At 39.5% G+C, this 11,450-nt stretch overlaps 2 protein-coding genes across 3 annotated transcripts in view; one reads left to right on the top strand and one right to left on the bottom strand.

Moving 5' to 3' along the window:
- Positions 1-1,276, top strand: part of LOC112153396 (toll-like receptor 1) — a 43,439-nt gene extending 42,163 nt beyond the window's left edge. For both annotated transcript variants that reach the window (XR_002920495.2, XR_002920494.2), the window contains exon 4: positions 380-1,276. The gene's annotated coding sequence lies outside the window, so the exon portion shown is untranslated. The remainder of the gene's footprint in view (positions 1-379) is intronic.
- The window catches only part of tmem178b (transmembrane protein 178B), a 52,718-nt gene that overhangs the window by 13,325 nt on the left and 27,943 nt on the right, over positions 1-11,450 (bottom strand). Inside the window, exon 3 of the mRNA XM_024283645.2 lies at positions 11,036-11,149. Coding sequence (XP_024139413.1) covers positions 11,036-11,149 — 114 coding nt within the window. The remainder of the gene's footprint in view (positions 1-11,035; positions 11,150-11,450) is intronic.

Below are 11,450 nucleotides of genomic sequence, written 5' to 3'. Positions count from 1 at the left end.
CAATTTCATTGTCCTTGTGATAATGACAATAAAGGTCTATCTATCTATCTATCTATCTACATCGAGGGGAACAAGCAGAATCATTGAAAGGATTCCTCTTCCTCTGTAATATGCGAGTTTCTCCTCTGTCCAGTCGGCTGATGAGTCCGATGATCAGCAGAGTCACACCTGCTGACAGCTGAAAGGATTTCACGTTTCCTCACCAGTTGAGTGTCTTTTTAAATGTTGCAAGGCCAACCCCTCCCCTTCTCCACCAGAGCCTGCAGGCTTTGTGTGTCACTGTTGTGCGTCTGTTGGGGGGCACTCAGCTGGCACCCCCGATAAGAAAAACTCATCTGACTCAGCATTTTGTGACACAAGATTTTCTTAATCCTTTCAGCCCCAGAGTGAAGCAGCGGTCCAGAATGAGGATCCAGAGGACGCCTGCAGCACTCAAAGCAGGGGCGGGGGGTTCAGCACTGAAAGGAAGAGCTCAAGAGGACAAGATAGCAAAGGCTCTTATGGCTTTCACTATCTGCAGCTGCAGATGCTCCGAGCATGGAAGCCAGAGCCGCTTATGGCGGAGCTGAGGGCCAAACTGAACCAGGATCAGGGAGCAGGAACGTTAGTTCAGGTGGAGCCACCCCCCCATTTTGACCCATTCCTGTTTGCTTTGGAGCTGCTGGAACAGTTTTGCCATTTGAGAACGTGTCTTTCATGCAGGAACAGAGAAACCCTGCTTCCCTGCGTTTTAAAGCCACTCTCTGATGAGAAGCGTCATGTCCTGGAACTGCTTTATAAATAGTTCAAAAGCTTCATGAGTTCAGACACACACTGGAAGCCTCTTGCTGGATTGTTGTTTCATAGAAAAGAAACAACTGTTTAATTTTTTATATAAAATGTAATAGCATATGGTTAAGACTATAGTCACATTTCCCCAAATGCCACTGTGTGGTGACCTAAAGGCAAGTTTTTCAATTTGAGTGGATTTAAGCTTAACAGATCGATAATCGATTCAAAGAAATATAAATCAATTTTGCATATAAAGCTAAAATCTGCTAGCTTGATGGTAATGTTTAATGGAATTTCTCATAGGACGGCTAATGCTAAAGCTCGGTCAACCTAAACATACATTGTTGACTAAATCAACTAATGTATTCACTCACTGGCATGAATTTACAAACTCTGAAGATGCTGAAATTGTTAACTGAAAACACTGAAGCTGATAGCTAAAAAAGCTGAGGGTGATAGCCAGCTAACATTTTAGCTAAATTCCAAATTAGCCTAAAAAAAAAAACTAAAAAAAAAACTTATGTTACCCAAAACAGCTATCATGTAGCTAAAAAAATAGTTAAACACTAAAATAGCCTAAAAAACAGAAAAAAGCTTAAATTAGCCACAACAGCTAGCATGTAGCTGAAATATTAGCTAAACTCCAAAATAGCCTAAAAAATCCAATAAAATGTCAAAAAGGATGACACATTTTAAAACTTTAAAACTGTAACTTTTTATCGTAATTATGAATAATAAGAAGGCAGGAATATTATTCCAGAGTAAATCAATTTAAGACTTACATAACTTTAAATATTTTTCTTTCCATAAAAATATATTTGATCAAATTTATACAAGTTACAAAATAAGCACAAGATAACATCGGGTCATTAATAACAATGAATTGAAATGATCTGAGGGGCCGGATATGATTACCCAGAGGGCCAGATCCGGCCCCCGGGCCTTGACTTTGACACGTGCTCTAAAATAACCATCACTAACTGTGACTACGCCAACTCCCAACCTTGTTAGTAACACATACAAAAAAACACAATCCTACACCGCTGCATGTTACCCGGTTAGCACATTAACAGTAACAACGACTTTGTTGGCAACTTGCTAAAAACCAGTCTGAGTTATTGACAGAGCGTCACGTACTTCTCAAAATCACTTTGACATCAGTAAACACAGCCAGAATTAACCCATATGAATCCGCTGCTCTAATAGCACCACAACACTCAAGGCCGACACGCCGGACCTGATGCTCAAATCCATCAGGAGCGATGTGGGGTCCAAAGACACCTTGACATATGGGCGGGCAAGGTGGGAACCAAACTTGCGATCATCTGATCAGAGGTTGACCGCTCTGCACCACAGTCAACTTGAAGTGAACTAATAATATCACAAGGATAAATTCATTAACTTGAAGTATAATAAGTTTGTTTCACATATTAGACACAAATCTTTGGTAAGATTTCTCAACATCCAGCGTTGTTGCTGCTGCTTTTAAAGTGTTTTTGTTCTGAGGAAAGCACAGACAGACTTCACGGTTTCTGAGTGGTAAAAGTCAACCTTACAGGTCAGTTTATGGTCAAAGGTCAAAGAGGAGAGCATCACCTGGTGATGTGAGTGTGAGGAGGGCTTCTGTCCTGTCAGGGTTGCACACAGACTGAAGCAGGTCTGACTTGTCCAGCTACACCTGTCAGTGTAGAGGAGAGGAAGCGCTTCAAAACCTACTTTTCCACTGAAAAAAAAAACTTTTGTCGTTGCACTTTAGATTTTGTCGTTGCACTTCCACTTTTGTCATTTTGCTTCTGCTTTTGTCATTGGACTTCGGGTTTTGTCATTGCGCTTTGGTTTTTTTCGTTGGGCTTCATGTTTTGTTGTCATGCTTCTACTTTTGTCGTTTTGCTTTGGCTTTTGTTGTTGCGCTTTGGTTTTTGTCATTTTGCTTACGCTTTTGTCATTGAGCTTCAGTTTTTATTGTAATGCTTCCACTTTTGTTGTTGTGCTTTGACTTTTGTCTTTTTACTTCAGCTTTTGTCGTTGTACATCGGCTTTTGTTGTCGTGCTTCTGCCTTTGTTGTTGAGCTTTGGATTTTGTTGTTTTGCTTCGGCTTTTGTCATTGTGTTGTGTCGTTTGCATTTATGTGAGCTGTGCTGGCCACAGTATAATAGAACATTGAACACAAATCAACAACATTAACAATAAAGAGCAATAACATAAAAAGCCGCTGTGGGAACCAACATGACTCCGGGTGTCCATCCATGGACCTGCTACTGTCTGGTCTGAGCCAGAACTCTGCTAAGACCTTCTCAGGTCAGAGTCTGGACCTCATGTTAGCTTGACGGTTAACAAACCCTCAGCAGAGTCAGATCTCACTAACGGATGAACAGATTTAAATCTGTGCCTTATTTTTGGATTCATTTTGAGGTGGGGTCATGGAGCTGAACATGTTTGGTTCAGATTGTGTTACGTAATGAAGCGAGATGACAGTAGCTCATGTAGAGCTAACTGAGAGCTAATTACATCACGCTGCGGGGGGGCTGGGGGCTTCTCTGAAAGCAGCTGGTTAAAGAAACTAAAGCTCACTTTCCTCTTTTTCCTCCTTCAGCCGAGCTGACAGTTTTTTAAGCTGCTGCAAACAGAGTCTGTGGCTAACTGGATTAGCGTTAGCTGGGACTTGGTGGGGAAAGAGTGTCTGTTCATCATCTGTCTGCCAGCACACACACACACACATTACACAACACAAGCAACTGAACCGCATGATACAAAGATGGAACCACGAGCTTACCCTCCTGTCTAACGATACTTTAATCCCACAAACTGCTTTTCCAAAGATTATGTTAATGTTCATGACACAGACTTTACTCGCTCCGCTTCACAGGACTCAATACTTTTAAGAATTGAACCTGACGTTCCCGCATGTCAGTTTCTGCCGGCGTTACTTACAACTCACTCTACTGATCCGCACAGAGACTTTAAAAGAACAAACTATTCATCAAACTTTACTCTAACCAGTAAAGCCGCTTTTAAAGCTGCAGTTTGGCAAAAGTAAAAAATGTGCATTTCCTCTGAGATGTTCTCCAGTGAACACTGGACGTCTGATGGACCGGCAGGTCTGTCACTCAGAAACTAATTCTGAGTGACAGCAAAGGTCTGGGCGTCCACATACAGTTTCACATTTGACTGACAGATTGGAGGATTTCTCTGGAGATGATGGTAAACTTTTGTTTCTATGTTTCTAGTTCATCTTATCGTGTTTGGGATGGTTTCATGATAATGATAACATCGGGCCGTTAAAAACAATAAAATAATTACCTGGAGGGCCGGATCCGGCCCCCGGGCCTTGACTTTGAAAATTAGACAATCAGATGACACTTGTTTGGAGGACATTTAAGGAGCTGACTGCTGCTACATTAGCTGTAGTGCCTGTCAATAAGCCCCGCCTTCTTCTAACTTTAAAACGTGAGTGATTTAACCCCTTAATACCGGAACTCCAGTCTTTATGCTCTTTGATTTACTGTATTTTTTAAATTTTTAGCACCATCAACATCATTCCAGTAGATTTTGAAGGAGAAAAGCGGCTCGACGAGGCTGGCAAACTGGAGACGCTTCAGGACTTGAAGGGTTAGGAAGAAGCTGATCTGTGGAAACATTAAAGAAACTAAAAGGACAAAATAAACAAATTTTTCCCTAATTGACAAAAGACAAGGCATGTTGCCTCGTTTGTAAAAAGTGCAAATAGTCAAATATATGTTTGTTCTTTCTGATTAACCTTAATGAACAATAAATGAGTCCCTTTGTTGTTTGATAAGGTTCTGTCCAGTCATTCTTTAGCTCCAGTTCCAGGATGGCCTCAGTCAAAATGTGTTTATATCTTTATTTGCTGCTCTTTTGGGGGGAATTACCAAGGTGTGCATGCGTAGCTTTGAAGTTTGCCAGAAGCTGCGGCGGACAACCATGCGATGGGATTTTCATTTAGCGATTACTGGTGGTTTCTGCAGAAACTAAATCCACTCGTCGAGAAAGTTCTGACAAATCCGTGTAAAGCTGCTTCAAGGCGTCCTCTGTGTGTGCTGCCAGGCGCGTTTTCTCCTGCACACTCAGGAGCGTGGCAGTTCATGTTAGTGTTTTCAGATGATTCAACATGTTTTTACCGTTAATGAAGCTCATTTTTGAGATGTTTTTGACTAATTTCTTTCAAAATTATAGCTTGAGCAATAGACTTTTATTCATCTGTTATTAGTTTATGAAAAACTGATCCGAATCAACTTCATTGTCCTTAAAGACTCACATGTAATTTACTTTAATTGATAGCGGGATTTGCTGAAAATACAAAAGCTGTATTTCCAAAATGCTTAATTTGATAAATGACTTGAAATTTTGCTAAATAAATATAAAAGACCACTGAAGTTAAGCTAAATTTCTGAAAAAGTTGTAGTAAAAATGCTTAAAAATCCCTAACACAAGGCAGATTTTTAAAAAAGTAAATATTTAGTGTGTTGCTTAAATATGAGCTGAACTCCAAATTAGTCTAAAAAAACTACAGTAGATGCCAAAAAAACTAGCTTGTTGCTTGAATACTAGCTAAACTCCAAAGTAGCTAAAAATTCCTCAGTAAACTAAATTAGTCAAAAATGTTAACATGTTGCTAAAATAGAAGCTAAACTCTAAATTAGTCTATAAAATCTGAGTATATGCCAAATTAGCCAAAAAAACTACTTGTTGCTTAAATAGTCAAAAACGTTAGCATGTTGCTAAAATATTAGCTAAACTCAAATTCTTTTATGAATACCAAAAATACAAGCAGTAATATCCTGAACAAGCTGAACATTTTGACATCAAGATTATTGAAATTGGTGAAAGTGTGATTGAGCAAACACATACAGAAAGAAGCAGGAGAATCACTTAATTAAATGAATAAATGTAAACGAGGCTGAAAAACCAACAAGACTTAAATGTAACTTCAGTAAAACTTAAGAAAAGATGGATGTAATGAGTCAGAGGATGTGACCATGAGCTGCACAACAAAAGCAGCTCAGCTTAAATCAGGGGTTTCTAAATCCAGCCCTGTAGAGTCGGTGTTCCGGGTCTTCCAACCAACCTGCCACTGAAGCTCCATACAGGACAAACACACCTGATCCAGGTAACCAGCAGCAGAAAGGGCGGGGTCTCTGGAAACCAGCAGGAGGCCGGCCCACAAAGTCTGACAGAATAGAACACCGAATAAAAACCAAACTGGGGGTCACGTTTGGGTCCTCAGTCGGGGAGTTCTGATGTTTAACCCCTTCAGGGTTTCTGGGATATAACTTAAGGTCTTCTTGCTTTTCTTTTCACTGGTGAGAAATGTGGGAGGGGTGTGTGCCTCCCTCAGCGCTGGTCACCACCTCCATCAGCACTAGTTCACATGAATCTGAAGATTACAGTTTGTTTAAGTCTGAAAACATCTGCGATGAAGTGAAACTAATCCATACGTTTGTTTATTAAGGATTAAACTCTGAATATTATTGTGTGGAGACAATCCCCCAAGTTTAACTCAAAACATGAAAAGTTATAATCTTCTTCAATCTTGGATCCTTTAAGACACGTGTGTCAAGTCGAGGCCAAGGTGCCGGATCCGGCCCGCTTGGTGATTCTATCCGGCCCACCAGAACATTTTATGTTATTGTTCTTAATATGTTATCTTGCGCTAATAAAAAAATAGACATTTTAGGAGGAAGATCAAACGTGGTAACTTAAAAAAAGAAAAAATGAATGAATGAAAAAGCAATAATTTTGTTGCAAAACAGAAAAAAATAATTTTGACAAAACAGTTGAAATGTTACGAGGATGAAGTCGTACAATTATAAGAAAAATGTCAACATTTCACAAAATAAAGGCATATAATTAGGATAAAATTGTCAAAATTTAAGGAGAAAAACTGTAAATTCTTTAGAAAAAGGTCATAATTTTACAAGGTACGTTTTCTTTTTTTTTTTTTTAAATGTTCTATTTAGCATATAAAACATTTCAACAAAGACATTCAAACATCACCTGTTAAACTTATGCTGCAGGAAATTTAGAGAAACATCTTACTGCCCAAGAGTTCAACTTTTTTCTTTTGTAAATGTACAATTTTACTTTCAATAAATTAAAAATGTATTTAGAAAAATTGTCATTTTTGTCATCCAATTAAATTAAGGATCTCCAACGTCCAGGCCGCAAACCGGTACTAGTCCGGTACCGGTATCCTTGAGGTTCGGTACGCAAACAAAAAGTTACATTTTTAAAGTTTTAAAAACGTAGCTGTAAAAGTAGCTTCGTCTTAAAGGAGCCCTCGTCTAAAGTAAAACAGACCTCAAAAGTAGAATTTTCAAGGTAGGGCCCATTTAAGACAACATTTTGTCTGACATTTGTTAGAACTTCTTGGACCAAATCAGAAAAAGCCATTAAGAATGATCAAACATGTGATCAGAGCTTCACCGTAGGCTTCCTCTGTGGTGTTAGCGCTCGTGGACGCCCACAAGGAAGTCGGCGTTTCAGCTGCATGTCTACGACTTCAGCTTCTTCTTCATCGCGGTCAAACTCCATCCATGTGTAGAGATCTTCTTCAGGACAGACGTCCGAGCTCAGGTCCAGAAATACCCCAGAGCGGCTGACAGACCCATGAGTCAGCAAATTACCCCCCCACCCTTCACCCCCCCAACAGCAGAAACGTCTTTTCTTTTGTGCTTCATTAGCGTCAAAACCTTCAGTCGTCTCTGTTCCTGAGCACCAACATCACTTCATCCTGAGAGAATGTTGAACTTTCACAGCAGCTTTGATTTCATCTCAGTCTGATCCGCTCTGACTTCATTCAGATTATTTGAAATAAGAGGATTTTTGACAATTAAATGCACACAATTGATAATTTCCACAAGTGTTTTGATTTAGATCTTTGTGGTTGTTATTTAACACCACTCAGTCTAATCCTTCATTCGGTTCAAAACAAACATTTGCGTGAAAGACCAGTTTGCATCTGCCTTTCAGATGTGCCATCATAGATATAGAACATCTAGAGTACAGCTGTTCCGCACTCCCTTCTAAAATGTTGTTCATTCTGTCATATTTGTAAATATTTGGAAATGACCAACACACAAAATGTAACATAATTTTACTGTGTAATTTAACTGATCAGGCTGTTAAATGGTAGTTTGCTCCTTTGTATCCACAAAAACCCTTTGAGAATCAGGCCAATATATCGTAGAAATATGCATCAAATAGGTCGATATCGTGATTGAACTTCGAGGAATTGTCTATTGTCATAGACTTTTATTTTGAAGGGTACGAAATAGAATTACTAATTGCTAATCTAATTACTTGTGCTTATTAGCTCTCATTTTGGAAAAAAAAAAAAGACTTTTCCGCTTCTATTTTCTGAGTGCAAGGTAAACAAACGCACGCGAGACACACCGTACCCCGCGGTCACATCCGCTAACCTTCTCCGTAAACGTTTAGTTTCAGTGGATGAAGCAGCAGAACATCTGGTGATTTTTATCAGGAACTGGAAGACAAACCGGCTAGACTTATAGCAGCAACAGAAAGTTTAATAAAAAGTGTGGATATGGTGACCGCGACGTGGCATTAGCATGATGCTAATGCTAACAAGCAGCTCCGTATGTTTATATCATGATATATATCGGTATCGCCCAATAAAGAAAAAACTGGGATATAAAAAACTCCACATAGCCCAACCCGAGCATCAAACTAATTTTGAACAATAGAGAAATGCGACCTGAGCTGGTTGAGCCTCTTTATTCCTCTGAAACCATCATTTCCTGTTTGCCTGACGTTCATCCACCAGAGCCATAAAACTGACAGTTCCCATCCTCCACTGGAGCACTGAATGAACCTGAGGGGCTCCCGCTGCCGAGGAGCAGATTTTATCGCTCGCTCTTGTCTGAAACAATGCATAAGTGTTAGAAAGCAGAACTTCTCCATCTGTGACCGGATGGGCTCTCTGTGCCGGGCAGGGAGCATTCAGCACCCTCCCTCCCCCCCAGGACTGAAGACTCAAAATGAAAAGCAATGATGAGCGACCCCGCTTGCCGTCACTGTGCTCACATGGCTGAATGCAGCTGATTACACCCCCCTCATGCAGGAAGTGTGAGGAGAGGACCAGAACGCCACTGTGTGCTGGATCAGAACTTCATCACCAACACTTGTCTTCTGATGAGGTTCATTCACCAAACACAGCAAACATATGTGAGCATCATAAGAGTCATTTAAAAGCTTTAAGTCTTTCCCTGTTATTAACACAAAAACAGCCGAGACAGCTGGACAGAACAGAGGTGCATGATGGGACCCAAAACGGGGATCGGTACAGCTGTAAGTGGTTCAAAGTAGAAATATTCTGATAAATATTATAAACTTTTTCAGTAAAAAGATGTCCTTTTTGACTTTCTCAAGTACCAGAATAGAAAAGGTTTTTATGTTTCAAAACTTTAAAACCATAACTTTTGAACGCAACTATGAACTAGATATGTAGAATTACCTGTGATAACGCGAGTGTGAATGTTGTAAGCTGAATTTGACCACTGAAGATTGCTAGTGCTGATAGCTGAAAATGCTAAAATTGATAGCTGAAACACTGAAGCTGATAGCTGAAAGCACTGAAGCTCCTAGCTGAAAACGTTGAAACATTTAGCTGAAAACACTGAAGCTAATAGCTGAAAACGTTGAAACATTTAGCTGAAAACACTGAAGCTAATAGCTGAAAAAGCTGAAACATATAGCTGAAAAAGCTGAAGCTGATAGCTGAAAACGCTGAAGTATATAGCTGAAAACACTGAAGTTGATAGCTGAAAATGCTGAAGCTAATAGCTGAAAACGCTGAAGCTAATAGCTGAAAACACTGAAACAAATAGCTGAAAACGATGAAACTTATAGCTGAAAACGCTGAAAAATTTAGCTGAAAACACTGAAGCTAACAGCTGAAAACGTTGAAACATTTAGCTGAAAACACTGAAGCTAATAGCTAAAAGCAATGAAGCTTATAGCTGAAAACACAGAAGCTTATAGCTGAAAACACAGAAGCTTATAGCTGAAATAGCTGAAAACACTGAAGCTGATAACCTGCTAAAATGTTAGCTAAATCCCATATTAGCCTAAAAAACAAAACAAAAAAGCCTAAAACAGCTAGCATGTGTCTTAAATATTATCTAAACTCCAAAATAGCCTAAAAATCTTAGTAAATTCCAATTATGAATAAAAATAAAAAGACAGGAATATTATTCCAGAATAAATTAATTTAAACCTTAAATAACTTTCAATATTTTACTCTCCATTAAAATATATTTTGTCAAAATTATACAAGTTAGAAATGAGCACAAGATAACATCGGTCCATTAATAAGAATAAAATAAAATGATCTGGAGGAAAGAATTACCCGGAGGGCCGGATCTGGCCCCCGGGCCTTGACTTTGACACGTGCTGTACAGTCTGTGGAGTGTGAGGTGTCAGGATTTGCCCATAGAATATTGTCTATAAAGAACAGTCTGTAGAGTATTGTCAGAGTACTGTCGGTAAAGCATAGCACCTGACGTATTGGGTGTTATGATTTCTCCATAGAGTATATATTCATAGTATTTTCTGTAAAGAATTATTTGTAGAGAATTGTCTTTCAAATGTTTGATGTGCTCATCTTATGTTCTGATGTGTAATGAAGGACTCAGGCATGAATGAGCTGCTTTCTGTGTACTCAGCATTTATTCTGGAATTCTTATTAGAGGTTTCACAATTCTTTTGGGAAGCAATAGTTATTACAACCTGTAATTGGAGATTCTCACCATCATATTGGAGTGGTGGATGATGAGATTGGACCTTGTAAGGCCCAGTAATCCTTTACTAAAGTAATTACACCTGAAGTTCTCCATTAGAACAGACGGGACTTTTGTGAAGAAACCATCACAAATGCATTATCCTGAAGTTTTTGTCTGACTCTTCAGGACAGTTTGGATCAAAGCTCAGAAAAAAACAGACCAGACAAGCAATCTTCTTAAAAAATCAGATATATGAAGGGTTCCTATAAGTCTGCATCCTTTTTCAAGGAATGTCTGTCTGCTCGAGTACTTGGGATAAATCCACTTGACAAATTCTAAACATTTACTTGTTGCTGCGAAGCGAGAAAGGGGGAAGACAGCGTGAACTACTAGATGTGGTTTAACAGAAAAACACCTGGAAAATGACATAGCAATGTGAGGCCTCTGCAGTAGGTTCAAAACGAGGTTTTAGTGAAGAAAAGGGGTGATGCAAACGACTTACGGAGGGAGTGCCACTCATCCTGCCTTATTGGTTTAGTGATGTCCTCTGGGAGGTTTTTGGGGATGCTTGCTGAGGAGTAGTGATACTTGATGTAGGAACACCTCGCTGTGGAGCCTGCAGAGGGAAAACGGAAGAATTAAAGACAGAAACAACCATGCGTTAAATCAGATGGACTCTGACAGCGCAGAACAGATGCTGCACACGGGCAAGATGAAGCCTAAAGGCCTTTTCTGATGCCGTTATCTAACCCAGACAGAAAGAGCTACTGACTGTCCGGAAGAAAGTTCTCTACTTTATCATCTTCATCCCAACAATAGCCATGAACACAAAGGATGGAGGGTGTTCGACGTCGCCCAGACTAGTAGCGGAAATATTAGCTAAACTACAAAACAACCTAAAAAAAAAAACTGAATTA

This window comes from Oryzias melastigma, linkage group LG23 (genome assembly GCF_002922805.2).
Source record: "Oryzias melastigma strain HK-1 linkage group LG23, ASM292280v2, whole genome shotgun sequence".
Lineage (NCBI taxonomy): Eukaryota > Metazoa > Chordata > Actinopteri > Beloniformes > Adrianichthyidae > Oryzias > Oryzias melastigma.
The sequence above is the reverse complement of the archived record's forward strand: the minus strand, read 5'-3'. Positions and strand labels throughout refer to the sequence as shown.